General features: G+C 42.6%; 1 protein-coding gene across 2 annotated transcripts in view; it reads left to right on the top strand.

Annotated features, from left to right (window-relative positions):
- Positions 1-15,783: 15,783 nt before the first annotated feature.
- VSTM4 (V-set and transmembrane domain containing 4) overlaps positions 15,784-23,042 on the top strand; it is a 32,943-nt gene continuing 25,684 nt past the window's right edge. The window contains exons 1-2 of one of the 2 annotated variants that reach the window (XM_042018866.1): positions 15,784-15,908; positions 21,154-21,552. In XM_042018866.1, the coding sequence (XP_041874800.1) occupies positions 15,854-15,908; positions 21,154-21,552 (454 nt within the window). In that variant the 5' untranslated portion in view covers positions 15,784-15,853. The remainder of the gene's footprint in view (positions 15,909-21,153; positions 21,553-23,042) is intronic. The other variant, XM_042018868.1, reaches the window with a different exon arrangement.

Raw genomic sequence — 23,042 nt, 5'->3', positions numbered from 1 at the left:
ATGGGAAAACACAAACAAAGAAAGCACCAAACTAGCGGACCCGATAAAGAAAGGATGTTTATACCATACAAATAGGACCTATAGAAGCTTCAGACTTCAGAAAATTGCTCTCATTACACACAGGGAATATTACAATAGTCAGCCTAGGTCTGACAGAGGTCCACCTTCTCTGGTAGCCTCTTTGCCACAGCAAACATCTACATGAAACCTAAGAGCATTGCAAGCATGTGCCAATGCTCTCCTAGAAGACCCTACTGCCCTACAGCAAACTTCTGCTCTGTGTCACTTAGCCAAAAGTGTTGAATTTACTGTCTTCTGGTGCATTTTTCTTCCATTGTCAGAAGTGGTTGATTCCATACATTCTATATAATTGCACATAAAATACCACAAGGGCCTTTGCCCTCTCTGTCACTATATCAGTGAATTTGTACAAATTTCCATGCTAACACATCGTGGAAGCAATTCACATAGTCTTGAGAAGGCATGTTCACTCTTAACTGAGAGGGGAAATGAGACATGGAGCAGCCTAAGTGCTGCAGCAAAGGCCAATGCAGGATCAGCAGAGCAAAGAATACAGACAAAGTTTTCCAAGCCCCACATGGGTGAGCTACCTAGTAGACCATCATTCTTCTCTACTACTGCCTCCAACAAAAACATTGCTTTTGGAATAGTTAGGTGTTAAGTATTTCACCTCAGTGAATATATATGGTTTGAATTCTCTTGTTTCTGGCTTTAAGTCCTAGACATACCTTGTGCTTTCCCTCATGGCTGCACCAAATGGGAGCCTCAGCAAAGTCAGAGACATTCCACTGGGTTTGAACACTGTGTGAGCTAATGACAAGCCCAAATGCATCTCAAGCAAAGTGGCACAGTGCACACATTCTGTCTTCTGCATTCAGACAAAAGTATGTCTCCTGTTTCCTGCCCCACGCCCCCTCTCTCCACACCATAATCCACAGGGTGCTTTCAGGATGGAAGTGGGTTCATTTGCACACCTCACACCACTACTGATGGGGATCTGTCCTGATGCAGACAATCGTTAAGGCTTTTCTTTTACAGATCAGATCCTTCCCAGCACTATCAGAAATCTTCCTGAGTCAATGGGCAATTAAAATAATTACCTTTAATCATATTCTTCAATTACTCCACAGTACTGAGGGAAGACGGAGAGCTGGGAGCAGATACAAACATTCTGTTGTGATTAAAACTGACTGAAATGCCCCAGTGAATATAAACCACTGACTATTCACCTGTTTTGGGAACAACCCCTGTATGTTTTAAGCTGCTTCATATTTAAACTCATTAGAGTGACACCAGGGAAGCAACAGAGAGCTGTGCTGAGTGTCCAAGGGCACCTGAAGGGACCTCTTCAAAGGAGCTGCTACCTTGAAATGCATGCAAAACACAAAATAGCTACTCAGAAGAAAAGTCCACTGTGTGTTTGCAGTGACCAGTTCTAACAACTAGCAAAGCACCTGTGAAGATTGGCCAGGCTGGTAGGTGAACCTGCCACTCTGGTATCTCTGGGACCTTGCTGTTCCAACCCAGGCTCCTCTTTGGGAGGCCACTGACATCTTTTTTGTCCTGAAGGAAGGCTCCTGACCTCATGTTTCAAAGGCTACAGGTACCTGGCTTTTCCCTTTATGCCTCTCCCCACTTGAGGCTTCTGCTCCTACCTGCCAAAGGGATGCGGTGCCCAAAGTAGAGCTGGAATGGCTCTGAGGTACCTTAGGGGGTCCTGGTGTGAGGAGATGACTGGATGTGTGTGGTATGGGACTGGGGTAGTGGTAGGTTCACAGGGACTTGGCTGGGGATGCCTGGGAAATTGCTTTTTCTTATAAGCAAACTGATGATATAAAGGAGAACTAAATATAAGACAGAACTAACTGATGTCAGGAAGGGGTAAAAAGTGAATGCAGAGGAAAAGGCAGAATGCGTGAACTTATACTTGCCTCAAATCACTGTTTTAGCAGTCAGGAACAACAGAAAAAAGCAGAGTGGTGCCAACAGTCATTATTTAACATGGGAGTTTTGCACTGTCTGATACTCTACTTGAGACACTAAGTCTTCAAATCATGTGGCTGTGGCAACCCCCACTATAATATTAAATATACCTTGCTTTGAGCACATTAATAAATAATGCAGATCTAATTCATAACATTTTCCAAATAATGTTAATGAGAATATAATTAAAATCTAGTTCCTATTACAGCATGATCTACACATAAAAGATGGTGCAAATTTAAAATTATTCTCAAACCCATGTGATGTAACATTAACATAACCAATAAACTTTTGCTTCAGATTCAACACCTGCCAGGCTTTTCACACAAGATGATGAAGCTGTGACTGGACCTTCTGTGTGAGTCATAAATGCCTTCCTACCATGACTAAAGGAAAATAAAAAATTCATCTCATGTCATTGATTATTCCGTAGAAACCATTTGTTGACCTAGAAGCACATGGTTTTTCAGGCATCCTTCTTGGGGAGGTGATGTTATTGATCTGAACTGGGCTGAGGCTTTCAGCGTGTCGGGGAAAGGAGCAAAGGATGGTTGTGACAGCAGCAAGGCTTGTCTCCAGCAGCAGCAGCAAGGAGATCATACAAGGATCAGGGGGAATCCAGAAGTGGTACCTAGCCCCAAACCAAATAAGAGCTGCTAGTTCTCCACTCCCAAGCCGTCCTACTGACTTATCTATTATCTTCTCCTGCATAATTTGTCACAATCTCTGACTCGTCAGGCCAATTAATCATGCTTCAGAAAAAATGAGATTTCTCACAAGGAGATTATCTGTCTCTGACAAACAAGGGATAATTCAATTAGCTTCCTTTTCTAAACATTTAGTAACTGGTTTTGGTAAATTAGTCCTTTTTGTAATTTAGCTATAATTTAGGAAAATTTAATATGTCATTAGGCACACCAAATTCTGTGTTAATATAACATTATGGCTGAGATTTTAATTGCCCCAGAGTCAGGAACTGTATACATAAATGGCTTGATTCCCTCATGGAAGCAGCTGATAGGAAATACACAGAGCTCCACAGAAATTCTCCTTAAAATCTTTCCTTCTTTTAGTTAAGCACATGCTTAAGGACTCTGGAGAATAGGAGGCTTTCCTTGACTTGGGTAAGAACTCCAAAAATTCCGTGTAAAAGATAAATATTTACATATTTATTAGCAGGATTTCTACACACTACAGAAATCTATGAATTTAACTTGGATTTAATCCTCTTCACAGTTCTCAAAGTTCCTGTTTCCCATCCTGCAACTTCCTGGGAAAATCCCAGTATCTAGCAGTAGTACCCGACTGTGGCTTGTCTGATGAGAATTTCTTCTCTGCTTCATTCTGGAAACAGGCCTTTTAGTCCTTTTGGACATTGCCAATTGATACTAATGTAATGGCATTAAAGAAGTCAATGCAACTTCATACTGAGAGTAAAAACCAGCCTCTTTTGTGCTGGGGGAAAATCAAGAGAAAATCAAAGCCATTGAGTTGTATGGATGTTAAAAGGCGTAAGTGCAGAAGCAGATTTTAAAGCACTGTTAATTGCTTTACCATAGCAGGGTCAGGCAGACTTTGCCTGAGCTGAAAGTGAAGAGTCAGTTAAAGCAGACTGATCCCTTCACACTGCTGGCTGCAGCCTGGCCAGACATGGATCCAGAGCTTCCTGACTGGTCAGTGGAACAACTGAACTCAGGGTATTCCCCAGTGTGCTGAGCAGTAACCTGCCCATGGCAGATGCTTTCAGAGCTCATGTTGGACTGTATGGATCTACCAAAAAGTGCTATGATTTGGAGAATCTTTCAGAGAATTTTGGAGCTCAGGCCAAGGCAGTCTCCTCCCACCATTAGGACAGATTTGCCAGTTTACATTCCAGCATGCTTCATGATGGCAAGCAGCTAGGAAAAGAGGACACAAAACCCCATTTCCAGCTTTTTCCCAGACTGGGGCCTTCTCTAGATCTCTCTTTGCAGGTTACCTGACACCTACTAAGATCCATGGCCTCATTTAGCAAACATCAACCAAGCACATAACCAAATTTGTTGGGAAGGCGACTTCATTAGTTCTGTTTCTCACAAGACAAATCTGCTTACACTGGAAATACACATCTCTCAGCAGAAGTAGTAGGAAAATGGCCACAACTTACACCAAGGCAGTTCAGCCCATCAGACTGGCACATGCCAGCTCTGTGGTAAACCACATTGATGAAAACACTAAGGTGGTTATCACAGACCTTTTTATCACAGCCTTTCTGACTCTCAGCTGGAATGACTGGTGCCCATTTACAGCTGCACTGACCAAGAAAAGCCTCAAAGCAGCACAATCTGATTCTCCACCTGTCTTGAAAACACTCATCACTAGCATGACAAGGCAACTTACATCTCTGTCAAAATGCCAGACGTTGAACCACCCTGCCATCACACCTTCATTTAGAGAAAAATAAGAATTTTCCTCAATTTTATTTTAGGGTTAAGATACTGTAGGACTCATTGGATGTCATGGTGCTCACTAGTTTAGAGCCCTAAATTCATATTTGAAATAAATAGTGTAAAACTGAAGATTTTTCATGAGATATTTCACATGGTAATAGGAGGCATGATTCTGCACTCAGCTGTACACCAGCAAAGACTGGGAGTAGCTTGATGGAATTACTGCAGGAAAAAGCAGTACAGACAGGAGGAGACTTCAGCCCATGTATTTTTTAATTTAAAATATTCCTATATTTAACTACAGTTCCAAACTCATTGCTTATTACTATTAGGGGACTTATTAGGCAAGGATTGCTCTGGACAAAGCCCAGCTGACCTCAGTGGGAACGTAGCCCAAGTAAACTTCCCACTGGAGTATGCAATACTATTTGTATGTTCACAATCATGAGCATTAGCAGAGACCAGACCTACATCTGAAAACTGTCATTAGCTCTCAAAGGTGACATTAGCAACAGAGGGGAAGCTTTAAAAACTATTGGGACAGATTCCCTCTGTGTCTTTTTGGCCTGCACAGTGTCCATTAACACTCTGCAAGCAGCTGAGATGAATTCACAGCTCTGGGCTGCAGGGTGCATTAAGCTCTTTTAATTTTTCTCCTCCACAATGCCGTTGTGGGGCATAAAAGTGAGGAGTGGAAAGGTAAATCTCCTGGGGAGAAAGTGTTCACAACATGTGTGCAGCTGTGCCTTTAAAATCTGCTGGTATGAGACATGTAGAAGGAAATGCTCAGTCCGATGGTGTTCCATGCAGAACAATGCTGACACATTCAGATATCACATTTACAGGCTGTCAGGCTCACAGGCTTGGCATTAACTCAGGACAAAGTACAGTATCGGGGAGAATCAAACTATTCTGCAGGAATGAATAATGGAGTGGGTAAATTCCCTGCTAGTGAAAAAAAACTCTCAGAGAAGACCTGCACAGTTTATGCAGCTACAGTGACTGCTATCAGAAGGATACTGGGCAGAAAGTCAATTTACTTCTGATAAAAGTTGGTTCTCAGTTGCTTGAAGTTTTTATTAGTTTTCAATTAAGACAGCCAAGAGGCTCACAATGAAAATGGATTGCAGAGCCTAAAGGAGGACTGCATTCTGTACAAAAATGGAACAATATTGTTTTAGTGCAGGGGGAATGGAAAGTATTAAAGGAGTTTGTAACAGATCTAAGACTTGAAAGATGAACATTTTTTTTTTCTGGAGTGGGGAGGAAGTGGGTTGGGGGAGCTTGGTAGTTGACTAATCCTGATAAGAGCAGAGTTCATCATTGGTGTGAAGACACACATGCACAGGGAATCCAAAGAGAGGCTCATGAAAGACCCAGAAATAAACTTTGGCAAAACATCTGGAATCTGACAAGCAAAGGAAGTTACCCAGACTTAACTGAAGCTTACAGAGTGCAGGCTGCTCTGATACTGTGGCCATGATAGCATGCAAAAAACACTGAAAGTAAAGAAATAAAGATAGGACCCGCTCATGGCATTCAGAGTACAAAACAACAGTACGTGACTCGGCACACCAGCCAAAACCATGCCCAGAGCTTAAAACTATGTTAGAGCCATAATTCTTGATGAGATGGCAAGGAAGGCCTGGCAACTTCAACGATGACAACACCAACACTGCTGCTTCTGGAGATGTCTGGACAGCATGGCTACAAAACATGATTTGGCTGCAGCTGTGGGCTGCTTAATAATATTGTGTCTTCTAAGATTTAGTGAAGAAGGAAAACCTTATAGCTGATCTTAACATTCTAAGTCTGGTCAAGACAGTACACTCATCAGAGAAGGAGTGACCCAAACAACTAAAGAAGGCTTTAGGGACACTTTTGGGAAATTGGGATGCTCTCAAAGAGGGCTGAACAGTGCTGAAAGGACACAATTACTCTAACACGCAGGCTCCCAGGAAAGCTACTCTTGGAAAGAGAGGGAAAGCTTAAACACATTTGTCTGGAAAGGCAGGGAAGAAGTATCAGTCCAGTTGTTGAACATTTGTTCTGGTTGCTGAAAGGGGAGAAACAGACAGTTCATGGAAAGCCAGGATGTCCCTGATGACAAATACTGATATGAGCAAAATCAAAGTACAACTCAGGGTACTATAATTTTTAAATTTAAACTTCAAATCTGCTTTTGCACATCTTATTAATCCAGAGATTGTGCAGCATTTAAAAATGGAAATATCATCGCTAGAAAGAACTACAGATGTTAATAATTAGTGACACATTACTCACATTTCATTGTAAAACAGATGTGTGTATCAATTTAATTATAATGACTAATATAACATAGGCCTTTGGCATATATATAAGCATAACATTTTCTGTGAGTCAGTGCTTTAAATATGGTTTTGATTTTGTTTACTTTCCTAAGTTCAGTGTCAGAGAAGGAAAGTATATTTGTTACAGGCTAGCAGATCAAAAGAAGCAGAGAAAGTCTCTGGGTAGTACTGGAAACCCATGTTCTGACAGTAGGCATTTGCAATGGGTGAGAGGAATGTTATGATCTCTAGCTTCACTCAAATTGCTCCTTTTTAATGATAATATTTCCTTACCCTGAGGCTATACCACAAACAATTATGGAACATTTTGGAGCCTGCATTGTGTGCTATTACTTTTAAAAGATAGTATCCTGCTTCCTTTTTTTCCCTATAATCTTTTTTTTTTTTCCCTCAGAGCAATGTTCAAGTACACTCCTTTTTGGAAAATTACTTGCCTATGCCGTGGCTAATGGTCATTTAGCACTGTGGTCGTTCACTGTATGGCTAGCTTTTCTTTTCAGTCAGATTGTTGACTGCCTTTGCACTGAGGAGTCTGAATAACAAAAATAAATAAATAAAGCAGACTGCAAGAGCAGAATCACCAGCAGACATTTAACAAGATACTACAAGGTACAACATACCTTATGTGCCAGCCAAGCAGAATTTAGATGCTCTCACTCACCCATCTGCTTTAACTTTAGAGGTTTCCTAGATTCAAATACAGACTTCCCTTTAAGATCAGCATGATGTCTATTGTGAGTCCCAGAGAAGGAGGTGAGTTCCCCTCCTTCCCATTTGTGTTTCTCTACAGCCACTCAGGCACACACAAACCTTTTAGCCTGGTGAAGTCAGTCTCAGGTGTGGGACACCCTCCAGTAGTAACTCCCCAGCTGGAAGCCTTTGCTCAATGTCTGCTGTGGACCACATACATTTTGATTAAATTGCAGCTCCAAGAAACCGCGCTGTTTTTCTAGATATAATCCCACAAACCCAAGATACTCAACTCAGCCACTGCTTTTTGGCACTCCTCATGAACAATCCCCATCAGAAACTTCCACTCCTATTATCAATAACTTTTGACAGACTTTAACCATCAGAATAGAAATAGTCTATGCATAGGCTCTCCACAAAGAGATGTTGGGGTTTTTTTTAACAAACTGTGCAAATATTAGTATTCTCTTTAAAACAAACAAAGAAACCAACCAACCCATGGAGCTTTGCCAATATCAACACAGTACACTTTTAATACCTTCATGGGTGACAAAAATAATTTTTCATGTTTCCAGGGTACAATCCTGAGTTCAAAGCTGCCTATCCCAAGCCATAGAGAATCATTCACACAGGTCTTCTGTCATTTAAAAAGTGCAGAGGAAAAGCCCTCTTAGTGTAGTACAGAGGAATTTGACGGATGCTCACTTGTAATGCTGCCCACGTCCCAGCTGCCCTGCACAGACTATTGTTCCACGTAGCCATGGAGCCAGAAAATCAGACTGGACACAGTCAAAAGGGATCTGGCTGCTACTTCACCACATCAAAATCACTAATTTTTAATGGGTCAGGACCTCTCCTCTTCCATCAAACAATGCAAATAATTCGGCGCCTTTCAAAGGCCTGCTGTTGAAGCAGTTGTCTCCTTCCTGCTTTAGGAGACAAACTTTGTCTATTGCCTTCTCATGTAAGGAGAGGAATGCAGGAAAAATAAAGGATCAGATTCTCTTTTTTAATAGGTAGTGCATATTTGAGAGCTTATCCAAAGCAACTTTTTAGACAGAAGAAATACAAGCTGATTTGGTAATATGACCACCTTACATCTTATCCACATGGCCACAACAATGCTAAGGAAAATATCTATTTTTGGTTAAGGGATGCATCCAAGCTTATGGTATGTACAGTATGTGAGATGTGGCTTCTTTTCCTGCAAAGAATAATTTAACAAATGGCACCTGAACTTCTGTACTTTGAAAAAGAACAGACAACATATTTCTTTTGCTCCTTATTTTTTCCTTTAAAGAAAAGAAGATGAAGAGCACAATATTCAGTACCTGACAGCTACATGAAAGAGATGCCTTTAATGTGCTACAGCATCTGCCTATTTTTCACTTAAATGCAGTATTGAGGAACATATGTCCTCATCTACAACATGAAAGACAATCTATTCTAAAATACCCAGTATTTGAAGGACATGAAACAAATACTTTTGTTTATTCAAAGCTGGGTCAAAAATTCTTCAGAGGGATCATCTTACAAACACAAGTGAGGTAACTTTTAAAGCAGTTCACAGACGTGCTGGATATTTGGATAAATACTTTTTCATTATTTCGCTGCTCAGCAGGAAACATAACCACTTGTCTCATCCGTAACTCCTCCTGAAGCTCAGAGGTCAAAGGTCAACCTCTACTCAAACCTATATAGCATAAAAAATTCGACTGAAGTTCCCTGATTAAACCATCTCTGATAAAGATACTCACTGGAAGAATTCCTTAAGAAACAGTAGGCTTTTACTTCTGTTTTTTAGTTTAAAGAATCTGTTTTAAAGTTAGCAGCTGCTGAAGTGTAGCGACACCATTCCTGACAACAGAGCAAAAGTGCAGCACATCTTCCAGAGACATTCCTGAGGTTAGGAAAGGATTCCCTGCTTTTCTGACAACAAACTCTGCACTGTGAGTATGTGCGTGGGTACTTAGTTTTCAGCTTGGAATGTTTTAAAAAACTCAAAACTCAGAGTCACAGCATTTATTATCCAAATAAGAAATTTGATCAAGGATTTATTATCCTTAAGAAAAGCAGAAACAGAAGAAACTCTTGGTGGACATGGTAGAAAATGGAGATCAGAGGGCAAGATTCTATCTATGTCCAAGAAGGACAAAGTAGGTCAGAGACAAAATGTTGTTATTCCTTGGGATGGGAAGACCTTAAATTTTTTCTGGTGGTATGTTCAAGGATTTAGTATTTCTACTAAGGGAAACAACATACAGAGAACATAAATCAGTCTCAAAGAAAACAAGGCTAGAAGAGCTCTTCAAATCTCATTTAGTCCAACATTCTTCCCCTTAATTCACCTTCATCCAAACCTTGCATTCCACAACCATTCAATTCTCTGCTTGGACACTACTTCAATCTTTCTCAATCCAGGTGACAAGGTAAGGACATCAGAAATATCAGGTGTGGGGAAGGGGTGCATTTCTTGTAATATTTCTGGTCTGAACAGAAACAGGTAGGTCAAAAGAATTCATGTGGAAGCATTTATTCTTAAGATACATCAAGGCTAGATGTGCTACTTCAGAAAATTTGTTGAAGAGATGTTTGAAAACTTAATAAATCTGAGCATAACCAAAAAAATCTGAGACAAGTACACTATACTTTCTGATTTTAGTTCACTGCTTTTGTAGTGTGACTTTCCAAGAACCATGTAGCAGCTGTTCGAGTGTCCTTGTCGGGGTGCAGTGATTGTTTCATGATCAGCTTCAGCTTAAAGTATTCTCCCTCCCACCAAGCTTTATTCTATCAGGAACCACATCCAGTACCATGGGAGCCACACACCCACCCTGCCCACAGAAGAGGGATGCACTGGAAAATTTCTGTCTCCTCAGCCCAGAACTGAGTGACATAGGAGCAGATTGAGTGCACATTGAGCAGTTGGGTCTGATCAGTGAGGCTCTGAGACACATCTTGCTGAGACAGCACATGCTGCAAACCGTACAAAGCTGGAAAAGTCTCCTGGGAACACAGCACTGTGTGTTTGCCCTGCCCTTAAGTATTTGTTTATTCCAGCTGCAGCCAGAAAGAGGACACTGAACCAGAAGGATCATTGCTTTGTCTCAGTAGAGTCATCCTTACATCAGTCAGTCCCTTAAACTGAAGGTCCAGAGACAAATTATGGACACAAAGTCCATATAAAATATGGTGCCAGCACAGGTTGTGTAGAAAGACTGAATTCCATGAAACAGGAGACTTCAGATAAACCCTATCATGTGGTTTTTTGGAGAGACTTTTCCTTCCCCAAACCCAGCAGCAATACTTATTTGGGCAGGAAGGCAAGCCAGAACAGGCAACAGCACAGTGCTTTGTCAGGACAACTCTCACTGACCGTGTAGTTCTGGAGTCTGTGCCCCCTCTGAGCTGAGCAGAGTGGGATCAGCAGGCTCACAGGGGGTAGCTTGAAGTCCTGTCAGTAATGTTTCAACTGGGAAAGGTGCCTAATGAGAATGCATAGCCAGAACATACTAATGCACTGAAAAGCCTTTGAAATCCATCTTAGCATGACATTTGGTCACCTACTGCCAGAAATAGGGCAGCTAAAAGTGACATTTTAATATTTTTGGAGAACAGAACTGGAGCAGCAATGGACTTTTTAATGGTCCTCAAATGACACAGCCCTCTACCACTATAGGAAGCTGACATTGCTATATACAACTACAGGAAGCCAAAACGGTGTCTTTTTACATGACAATGCGCAGTAAGACTCTTCAACACTTGCACCCACCTAACTATGCAGGAAGTACACATGAAAGTCTCTAAACACTCTTGCAACACATCTACAGATCTAATTTTTTTTCAGGATTAACAGTGCCCTGAAAATTTGAATGATCAAACTTGAAGCAAAAGCTAAGAAAAATATACTAAATCCCTCATGCTTTTGTGCAGTCCCAAACATAATCATAAAAGTAATAACAAAAGCAAGTTTCCTGTACCAAAACGTGTTCTTATTTGAAAAAAGAGAAAATGAAAAATACATTACAGCATCAATGGTAAGGATTTCACTTCTGGAAGCACAACAGCCACGAAACCTCAGACCCTACCCAGATACATCAGTATCATTCATTCATAACCCTGAAAGAAAAAAGGAAAAGGGAATGGAAGAAGGACACTTCACATGGGGGGAAAGGAAATCTGGAGTTAATAATATCACCATATCTATCTAGCAATTTTCCAATCAGTCAGAAATAAATGGCCACAAGAAAAATACCATCAAAACCCCAAACACTGTGTAAACATTGCATGATGTTCACAGACCTAAAAGTATGATGCTTACAATTTGTAAGCTCTTACACAGTGTTTTTTCTGTTGACAAAGAGCTGGATTTACAAAACAGTATTTTCCACATGTTGGCCCACAAAATAGCCATAGAAAAATGCCAGGGGCAGAACCACGTTGTTCAGAAGTTCTGGATTGCTACAGTTCAAAGGTAACTTGGCGCATTAAAGGAATAGGAAAGTTTGGTTACAGATCCAAACACCCTCCATGCTTGGCAACATTGAAACAGTTTGGATTTTATCCATCTCTAATCACTGAATATTCATTTTTAATTAGGATTCCTTGGGCCATAGGAGCTATCTGCTGGATTCTGAAAAAGACCTGGCCATAACTCATGTCTCTGATGGTGGGTTCCAGGCAGGCAGTATCTTTGCATGCTGCCTGCATGAGGTGTGGAAGGGTGATAAGCTGCAGTTGCTTTGAAAGATAATGCCCAGGTGAAAGACAAAAAGTTCAGAGAGATTGTTTATTGCTGCAGGTGGGCAGCAAATTCCCATACACCATTCAGAACAAGCATAACTCTCCTTAGCAGCGTACCACGTATGAAAGCAGGCAGCCCACCCCAGCCCATCAACACATGGTGAGACCTGCAGCCTTGGGAAGACCTTTTTCCACGCTAGAGCCCAGCTGAAGCAGCCCAGTGTGAGTTGCAGTGGATGTCACTGTGTCCCTCTGCCACACTGCAACACTGCTGTAAGGGCAAGCCACAATCCCGCTCACAGGAACCCTCCAGCAGATTCTGGACACAGATTTGGGGACGCAAGTAAGACCTTTCAAAGAAAGAAGGTGGGTTAAGAACAGCCAGAGAGGGAGGACAGGACAGCAAAAGCCAAGAGGCTGTGGTTACCTCTCCTGACAGATGTGACTTTGCAGAGAGGCAAAGGGGGTTTGCACAGCAGGTCTCAGCCCGAGCGACCAAGGCTGATGATTTCACTAACACTGCCCCAGCGAGAGAGGGGCTCCAGGCTCTGCAGTCAGTCAGTCTGAGCTGTGTCAGCTGCACTGGAGTGCTGATCAGGCACTTTTCTCCTCAGAGCAGACCCATTCAGCAGGAAACGAGGCCACATACGTGCTGCCAGAGCCGAGAAAGCCATATCCTGCGGGTCAGAGGCTCCACTCGCGTGCGTCAGCAAAGAGAGGCGCACTGTCTTACAGAGAGAGCTGTGCACTGGCCTGGGGGGGGAAAAAGGAATTGTACTGCACGTTCATTTGGCCTTTGGGATTTTTGGTGCATGGGTAAACTGTGATGGTGTCAGGTAAGAGACATCAAAAATCTTGGAAAAACACTTTACAAAAGCAGAAACATCTCAGCTGCAACAAATGGGTGGAAGGGATGAAAGATTTTAACAGCAAAGAAATGCAAATCATGCAATTGCCACCTTTCATGCTGGTTGCCCCAACAGCAAACACTTCCAACAGAGGCACAAAGGAAGGTTGCAGTTCACCCATCTGCAGCTCAGAGGTGAGAACCAATTTGCAAAAAATCATCCAGCAAGTCAGCATCAAACCTGGGAAGATGGGAGGTCAGAAGTTTCTGTTTGTCCACAGCTCACTAGCCTGACTAGTGCTGTCTGGCCCATGAGTATATCCTAAGAGATTGGCACAATGCAGATTTACTCAGGTATGTTAGGTGCTGGGTTACCTGATGAGTGCTGCTGGTGGTAAAACTTAGAGTAAGCAAGAGAGAGATGTGTACATAGATCTACAGGTGCTGTTCTATCTGTGCAAAGGAAAGCTCTCCCTTAATAAAAAAACCTAAAAGGGCAGCATCACCTGAACTCATTTATGCAATGACAAGTAAAAAAGACTTCCAGCCTAGACCACTTTTTAAAGTACATTTGGAACTTTAGAATAAATATCCCTTTAAGAGTAAGAATCACTTTTTGTGTTTTTATGTTGTTGAAGAACTTGCAGGGGGGAGCAGTAAAAGTGATTCTACACAAAAGACAGAACCCACAACACAGAGGGAACTGTCAAAAGTACAGAGATCACAAGCTCAAAACAGAAGGAGTATGTTTTCAGTAAAATGTCAGACACGAGATTTCAGAAGTCCGGATGTGCCTTTGACTTTTCTTCTGCCTTCTTTCATAGGCAAATACATCATATGAAGCCTTCTCCCCAGTAAAATGATCTAGCTCTGTCCCAAAGCTTGTTAGGGTTCTTGGTGCAATTAAAGGAACTGTTAATGCAGCGAGGAATGGGGACTGTTGACAAACAACAAATGTTGATACTGACACTCGCAGTGCGTCTTTCTGCTCTGCACTCACGTGAGACCTTAGGCAGTCCTTATTGATGTCTTTACACCAGTATTTTGTACACACCATTAAAAAATTAGTAGGCTGAAGGAATTCATCAGAGACATGGAGTGAGGCATGAATGAGCCTAGCAGAATTATATGAGAAGGTTTAAGATGTCCATCCAGCCTAATATCTACTATCAAGCAATGGCAAGGAGCAGATGCTTTGGAAGGGTATGCAAAATCAGTCACCCCTGTTTTCCTTTCTATTAGTAGTCCAGTGACTTCCTGAAATGGAGTTTCCATCAGGACCATCAAACTGCATAATTGCTGGTGGAATGTTTTTGGTGAATTTGTCTGTTTGTTTTTGAATTAGCTTATCTCTTTGATAGGATTTCCCTGTGCTAAAGGAGTAGATTTGAATCTACAAATTCTAATTATCTCCCCAGGCAGTATAACTTGTAACAACTGCTTCTGCTTCCTCAGTTCTGCCGATTGCTCCGCGCATAATCCAGACCTGTCACTCTCTTGTGAGAAGTATTTGCTGTACAGACACAGAAGTCTGTCCCTGGAGGAAACAAAATGCAAGATTTTAAAGGCAGTTTTCAGTCTCATAAGGATCAGATTCAGCACATGCTAAATTATCTGTGATGCTTAAAAGCAGACATGTATTTTCCTGCCTAAGTGATTACTAGGAGAGGGGTGGAGTAGCTAAATCCATACTAATTGCCCTATCCAGGGACGAAGGAATGCCAGTGTGTTTGTATCATCCACACTTCATGCAACCTGAATATATAATCAGGCATAACCCATCATACCTGCTGGTAGAAGTATTAAATCCATGTCTGTGGAGATTTGTAGGCTTTCAAGTGATAAACACTTCAAAAGGAGCACCGAGGAAAGGCAAGAATGGACTGCAAGGTGCCAACTTCCCTTGTACTTTCTGGCCTAGCACTATAGTACCATTTGTGAAGACAAGGACGGTAACCTCGGGGTGATGCACCTTAAGCTACTGTATCAATTCATTCAGGACATTTTTAGAGGCTGATTGTCAGTGGTCAGGAGGTGCTGTCACTGCAGAGGGCAAACACCAGAGCACCGTATGCAATGTCCTGGCACAGGTATTCTAAATGCCTACAACATTCATCCCTATGCTTGCTGATGGGATAGTCCTGCCTGCCAGACCTCCTCGTCCCCAGGCTGCCACCACCTGAACCCAGGGAATGGGAGATAATGTTAACTAGAACAGCCAGGGAATGGTGGTCCTGTTCCAGTTACGGAGTGGGATGAGTGGAATCGGCATGAGTGCCTGCAAAATTTGCAACACCTTCAGGAACCCTGAGAGGATGCCTTCCCCATCCCAGCAGTCTACCCCACAGCCACCAGCTGCCGGGCTGCCTTACCTGCTCGTACAGAGGTTTTCTGCGCTCAGGGAGGGAGGGAGTTTCCCATTTCCCATCAACACAGATCCGTGTCCTTTGGGCAAGGTGCGTATGTGTGCGTACAGGGAGTATCGCGGAGGCTAGAGATGGAGCATCCCTGTCTAGCCCTAATGCCACCCTACAGGCGTGCGGCGGACAGAAACGACAGGGAAGAGGGGCAAGAAAAAGAGGAGAATTGAAGGGGGGCAGGACGCTGGGAAGCGCAAAGGAGTAGGGAGGGAAGGAAGAAAGCGGAAAAAAAAAAGGAGGAGAAAGGGGAGGAGATGAAAAGCAAGGGGAGAAGGGAGGACCGGGCGGGGAGGAGGCGAGAGGCCGGGGAGGAGAGGAGGGAGGCAGCTCGGCAGAGGGGGACGGGACGGGACGGGACGGGACGGGACGGGAGCCGGCACCCCGCGGGCCATGCGCCTCCTGGCTACGGCGCTGGCCGCCCTGCTGGCCACGGCCTCGGCCCCAGGTAAGCGGCACCGCGGTGCTCAGCGCCCGGAGGGGCCGGAACTCTCCCTCGGCCCCCGGCGGGACCCCGGCCCCGCCTGGGCAGCCCCCGCGGAGCGGGCCCGGGTCCCCCGCGCCGGGGCGGGGCTGGGGCAGCGCCGGGCTCGGGCGGCGGGACGGGCGCTGAGCGAGAGCCGGGGGTCCCACCGGGGCAGCCCCGCCGGCCCGGCCCCATCCCTACCCCGCTCCGCCGCCGGCTCCCCGGGCTCCCGGCAGCAGCGCTTCTGCACGGCGATCGGATCCTCTTTAGAAAAGAAAGCCCTTTCCATGCAGGTTCATGGAAATGCGTCCTCGGCCGTCTTGTATGCCAGGCAAAGCCGAAGTGAAGGGAGATTTGGCATTTTTTTTTTCCACAGGTGCCCTAATCCCGTTGGCATCAGGTGGAAATGGAACCTGTAGGTCACTTGTAAAAAGTCTCCTCCCTTTTAAGACCTTTTATGCCTCCAAAAACAAAGGTATATTGGCGTTTTGTGTCCTGAAGCTGCAGAACAGATATAGTCTGGATCTGAATTCCAGGTGCAGTGAGCTTAGAGGGGTGGTGAAGTCCTCATTCAAGGCTAATGAAAGAGTTGAATTCGAACTCCACTGCAGAACGGCAGGAGATGGTGGAGGCAGAGGTTTGGTTCAAGTCCATCTTTAGTCAATGCAGAAGCTTTCTCCGAGGGGGAGCCTCTGACTTGTGAAACTTGCAGACAGATCTGTTCAACTGCAAACAGCTGGTTGTTCTTCGGTGCTCTTGCTAGCCAGCTCCTAATTACTTTCATTTAAACAAAGAACTTTGCTTTTTCCTGGCTCATCTGCTCTTTTTAATCGTAAAGAAATCAAACTAAAGCAGGCTTTGACAGTAGCATAGCTTCACTGAACAAACTACAACACAGATAAAAGCCATCCCATATGCTTCTGGTCATGGAAAGCTGAGATCAGAAGGTAACCACCCTAGTCGTATGCCCCTCTAGCCCCCCAGATACCCCAGTCCCCCAGCTATCAGTCCTCTCAGCAGGTTGGGTTGTACGCTGGGTTGAAGATTCTGCCTGTCAGTCTCCATGGAGGATGGAAGAGTGGCCTGTGTACAACACCAAACCTGGACTGTGAGCAGTTGTGCACAGGAACAACTCCACTCCTATCTCAACTGAAGTAGCTGGGGTTCTCCCACAGAACCACAGCCATGCTGAAAATGCTCACCACGTGTAAGGACCGAGTGGTCACTTTAAGTCCTTTGCCACTGTTCCAGCACAGACAGAGGGGAGAGGCCCAATATAAACAAGTTTCTGGGTGCTAGAAGTATATTTTGGTACTACTGACAGTGCTGTGAAACTATGTTGCTGTGCAGTATGGCAGACAGCAAACTCCAAACCTAGCTAATTCTTGGACTTGAACTGGTGTAAGCAGAACTGGACTATTTTCAAAGTGAGATTTTTTCAAAACAGCTCTTAGTCAGCAGTCACCTTTCCAGACTCCCCACAGGCTACTGAGACATGCAGGTAGAGTGTACCAGAGAAGCGAGCAGCTGAAATGTTGGGATGGGAGCAACTAAGTGAGCTCATTGCAAAAAGGAGAGAAGTTTGATGGTTAAGCACACTGCAAAGGAATCACCAAGTCTCTGACTCTCTCTCCTCCCCCTTCCTATAAATAATTTCCCTTTCCAAGTGGAAATGAGACTAAAACTCTTGTGGTGAGCTCCACCTGAAGGGCTCCATCATGCTATATTGGGAAGGCAGAAGAAAAGCAGTGATTCCTCACTTGAAACAGCAATTTGAAGTCTAGAAATTCAGTACAGTTGGCACACAACCCTGCTCTCAAGTTATGAAGTCTTCTGTTCTTGGCAAGGAGCCCATAACAAGGGTAAACCTCATGTTGGGGCTGACCAGTGCCTGCTAAAGACAGGAGAAACATGTCCACTCGTGTCTCAGAGCTTGAATGAGGGTTTTCCTTTCCACATAGGAGGCAAATGAACTTTCCTTCAAAATCCACTGTTCCTTCTCCAATGGCAGTAGGAGGATAAAGTCAAATGGATACTGTTTTTCTGTTTTATGTAAAGCATCGCCTGACCCTGTTCCACATCAGCTGATACCATGGTAAAAGCACCATGAGATTTCCAAAACTCTCCCCATTGCTGTACTTGTGCAGCTGCAGCAATAGGAGCCACGGAAGGAAGACGAGGAGATAAGTTCCCACTGATCAGAACACATGAAGGATGCAAAATTTGATACATCCTTATAAAAAGGCATGCCCCCAGAGGCAAAGTAGAAGCCTTAGGTATAAAATACCAATGTTTGTATGAGTGTAAACAGCTAGAAAGGGATCAGAGTCTCCATGTACAATGCCGCTTTATCTTCTCACAGGGGCTTCCATCATCACCATATCTGACTTCCTCTGTATTTTCTCTTGGGTACTTCCTGGCACTGTGTTCTGCCTAGTTTGGAATTAAGCAATGAGCTTTTTGCCTTTTATTTTGGGACTCTATTTCACAATTACTCCTAGCCAGCTTTTTCAAAAAAGAAATTCACATGTCAGGAAAATGACATAATTGTTTTTCTTTACAGTTTTCACGACATGTTCATAATTTCAGTAAAAAAAAGGTCTGTGTTTTTAACTTACCCAAACGATAATTTTATAAATTATTTGTTAAACATTTATTGCCTAAGTACTTTTGAAGACCCCAAAAGTGTTGAAAATCTTAAACTTATTCCATATTTACTAAGCAGCACAACCTTCACAATGGCAGAGACAGCCATTTACTGGCTTTCCTTCTGCTGGTAAAGCACCAAGGCTGGTAAGTCCAGAGAGTAATAACTGAAGTTTCGTGCCTGGAAAGCTTTTGGTGGGATTCAGTCTTAATTTAAAATTTTGACATCCTGTTATATGCTTTCTACAATGCAAAATAACCTCTTTCTTTGGCATTTGCATGAATTGCAGACACAAACATAATGCACAAATAATTTTATCAATAACCTCATCCATGCTTAGCTGTAGTTTCTTCAAGAAAATTTTTTTTAAAAAGCCAAACTGTTCTTTATACAAAATATTTTCTCCTTCATAACAAAAAAAAAAATGTCTACTTGGAATAAACCTGCCATTCATTGGAGATTTCGACTGAAGTGGCACAAAATAATTATCATACTATTAATTTTCAGAATTCTTCGCAAACAGTTGCAATTCAACTTCTTTAATTTAGTGGATTTACTGTAAATAAGGTGATATAATTCACTGCTTCATTTCACAGCTTCACTGGGACCATAAAACCAGTGTCTCTGTCTCCAGTACTCCTTCAGAAATAGAATGGAAATACTTTACTTGCTTATTTTGAAGATAAATACATGTTTGTGTTTCAGGAGCTGATGTCAGACAATAGTCTCTGCCAAAACTCTCATCCCCTTTGTTAAAATGTTCCTTGCTGATGTGCTAGAAAAGTGTCCAAAAATGAAAAAATAATTCTCCCAGAGTTGCAATTCTCATTAGTATTTGAGTACAGTACAGTATTCACATAACAGGAAGTTCACAGTTTAGAGGACATTTCATGCTTTGCAGAGTGCATTGCAGGGAGTGCTTGCTCACTGCTGGAACATGGTTCTCTCTCTAGTGGATGCCCTCAGATGGGTAGATTACACATCACAAGTCATTTAGGGAACACATTGCCACAATACACCGTTGGTCAAAAATAGATCACTCTCTGATGTGACTAATCAGGACATTCTTAATGTGCGTTAGGAAGGAAATAAAATGAGTGTTGATTCGCATGCCTCAGAAAATCAGTCCAGTATAAATCAGTTAGGTTAGGAAAGGGAAATCTTCCTCTAATGAACAGCTATGGACACTTTTTTCAAGCTTCACCTATAGTGGCTACTGTTAGAAGTAAAGCAGAGAGGCAAACAACTGGTCTAAGTGAGGTTTAGGATGAAGAACATTAAAGACAAGAATCAGAATTAATGGAACAATGGAATAATCATTTGTCCCAATACGATCTCATGTCATATTTTTTCATGGAAATAATGTCAGATTAACTTGAATTTGTAGCCAGAAAATCTAGTCTGCTGGATTTAACCCAGGTTTGAGATGACCACTGGATTATGGCAAGGAGAACATTACTTAAAACAGAGGACATGGAGAACTGTAGGATATAGAGAATTCAGTGGTCTTCCAGTGATAATCTAGGGAACAGTATGAAATAAGGTTTGCGCAAATGATGTCTAAAAGAGGTAGACAGAAGCATGAACATTGAAATTGTGACCTTATCAAATTAGCATAAGACAAGGATGGCACATAGGTAAAACTGAGGATGGGGTAACAGAAGTGGAGCAGAAATTAGTACAGCAAAGTCACATACTTGGGGATTAGTAAGAATTTCTTTGATACACTGAGAGCTGAACTGCAAATGACAAGAGAAAACACCCAAGTATGCTATATATAACCTGCCATATAATCACATATGAAAGTATCATGGAAAAAACAAGTTAATTCTGGGATGTACCAGGCAAGGTATATCCCAGTCAAATCTGAGAAGTACTGTGAGTATTCCACAGGACACTGAAGAACTTCTTTCCAGATACTGCCTATAACTGCAGTCAATTAAATAAAAAGAAAATTAAAATAATTACAATCAAACCCAAAATTTAAACTGTAACCAATGCAGAGAAGGGCTGTTAGGGTGAATAGGGAAGACACTACTTTACTAGAGGAGACTAACAGAGCTTGTCTTCTTTAGCTCAACAAAGCAAAGGCTGAGGCCAGATAATTGCTTTGTATATGGAGTCAGGAAGTAAGCTCTAGAGAAGAAAACGCTATTTTAAGCTTAAAGCTGGCACAGGAACAAATGAGCATAAACTGGCTATTGAAACCATTTAGCCTGGGAGTCCTAAGAAGGATGCAAGCCATCGGAAGGGCTGGTCACGGAACAGCTTTCCAATACGTTTGTTCAGACTGATAAAAGATTATATAAAGTTGGTCCTCTGACAGTAACAAGGTCTCCATGTCAGCTCTGTGTTATTGATTAGTGACAGAAAAAATGCTAGGGCAGGCTCACTGAAGGAGGGCCTCATGCCATCTTTAACATTCACAGACAGATGCTGTCAGGGTCTACAAGGTCATTAAATTGCTGCACACTAAACAGATACTGTCAGTTTACCTGCTGTGGGCTTGCATGCTGGGACAGATCATGGTGCTGTTGTGCCTATATGGAGGATTCTCACCATCTTTTCTTTCCTTTGCAGATGTTTGTGAGGCTTTAAATGTGACAGTCTCTCCTGGACCAACAGTGCAATACTCCGAGGGGGATAATGCTACCCTTTACTGCCACATTTCTCAAAAGAGAAAGACAGACAATTTGCTGGCTGTGCGGTGGGTCTTCGCTGCATCACCTACCCAGGAGCATCTGATGATCAAAATGACAAAGTTTGGGTCTGTCCAGTATTATGGAAATTATACTCATCATTTTCAAAAGCAAAGACTTCATCTTCTCAAAGAGAAACATGGAACTATGTACAAATTCCTTATTTTAAGCCTCCAGCAAACAGATCAAGGACATTATATATGCAAAGTCCAAGAAATTGGCAAACACAGAAATAAGTGGACAGCATGGTCAAATGGTACAGCAGCTACTGAAATAAGAGGTGAGAGACTATTGATTTCAAGTCTATAATTTCTTCTTGTCCTGTGATCCCTTTTTTTTTCTTGGAAGTTCATCCGTACGACATTTGAACTTAGATTATTTTTAAGTGTAATCTGTGGATAAGAGAAGAAAACCTAGTACTCAGCTTATGTGTTTTGCCCTTCTCTTGGTGTTTCTCTTACTCTTAGTTCTAGTCTAGCAGCAGCTGGTAAGTAGCACTTTTAGTACCACTTCAGTACTATTGTTTACACCACTTGCAGCCAGAAAGCAGAGCTAGAAAAGCAATGGCCATCCTGCTGGTATTGAACTTTGGATAAAATGGCCAGCAACAAGTGGCAGATGTGAACCAAGTTGAAAACAAGCCATCTCTTTAGGATGGATTAGCTCAAATCTTATGCCACCATACTCACACTTTCAGAGATGGGTGAAGTTGGATTTTGAGAGCAGACTCCTTTGGAGAGTTGGTTTTGCTCAGCAGCTGTGCCATCAGTGCTAGCTGGCAAACTAGCCCCCTACTTGTGTCTTTATAAACAGAAAATTTGATTTCCCACAGGGACAGCCCTAAACATAATGCCAGAAAGCAGTATAGAGTGTTTTCTCATTGTTCCTAAATGCCTGTAGTGAAACATCTGGATTTGTCAGAAGTTCTTGGAAAGGGAATGGCATGTTCCAAGTAAGTGGCAGCAGAAGAAAAAGCAATATAAAATATTGTCACACCACCTGTTGTACCCCTCCTCCCAAAGAGACACTCCACAGCTTTCGTAGCTTCTCAGACTATTGCTGATTGTAACACTGAAACTGCTCATTGGTTTTCATAGCCAAAGTATGGGGCTTCAGATCAATGCAGTTGTTGAAAAGAAGGAAATCCATCATTTTGCAGTCTAGTCCTTAAATAATATTTTTCCCCTGATTTCTAGTATGAGTCATGAATATATAATCAGAATAGGGATTTGAGACTTGTGACTTCATCATTTTCACAGTCTGCTCAGCTCTATTACTTCACTTGAAATGAACCAAAGCAGAGCAGGAGACCTGAGACAAGGGAGGAAGGCTGGCCAACCTGTAGAGAGTTGTAGACACCCTATGGGGATCTGAGGCAAACACCACAACCACCCTGGTCCCCCCAAAAGCATATTTATTCTAACTCTAAATCCAGATTAAAGATACCAGAAGATAGCTGAAATATTGCATATCTTTAAATGTCATAGCAACTGTTTTACCACTTAAAGCCTCTTGACTGGAAAAAAAGGACCACCTTTGCTAGCATTTGGCTAATGCACCCTGAGTGTACAGAACTTGCTGCACTTGAGAGGGAAGGTAACTCTTCTGAGCAGTGATAAAAGCTTCCAGTTTTCCCAACAGTAACACTTGGGCTTTTCAAGGAAATTTTATTCCAAACACATTTTGTATTTTATATTATGATCAGTTACACTTTTTATTGCAAAGGGATTTATTTATATTACAGTTAGACCCAGGATGCAACAAAAGGAG

Source organism: Corvus kubaryi, unplaced genomic scaffold (genome assembly GCF_017639235.1).
Source record: "Corvus kubaryi isolate FWS band 111438036 unplaced genomic scaffold, C.kubaryi_AGA036_p1.0 138, whole genome shotgun sequence".
In the NCBI taxonomy this organism is placed as follows: Eukaryota; Metazoa; Chordata; class Aves; order Passeriformes; family Corvidae; genus Corvus; species Corvus kubaryi.
This window is presented reverse-complemented; position numbering and strand designations above follow the sequence as displayed.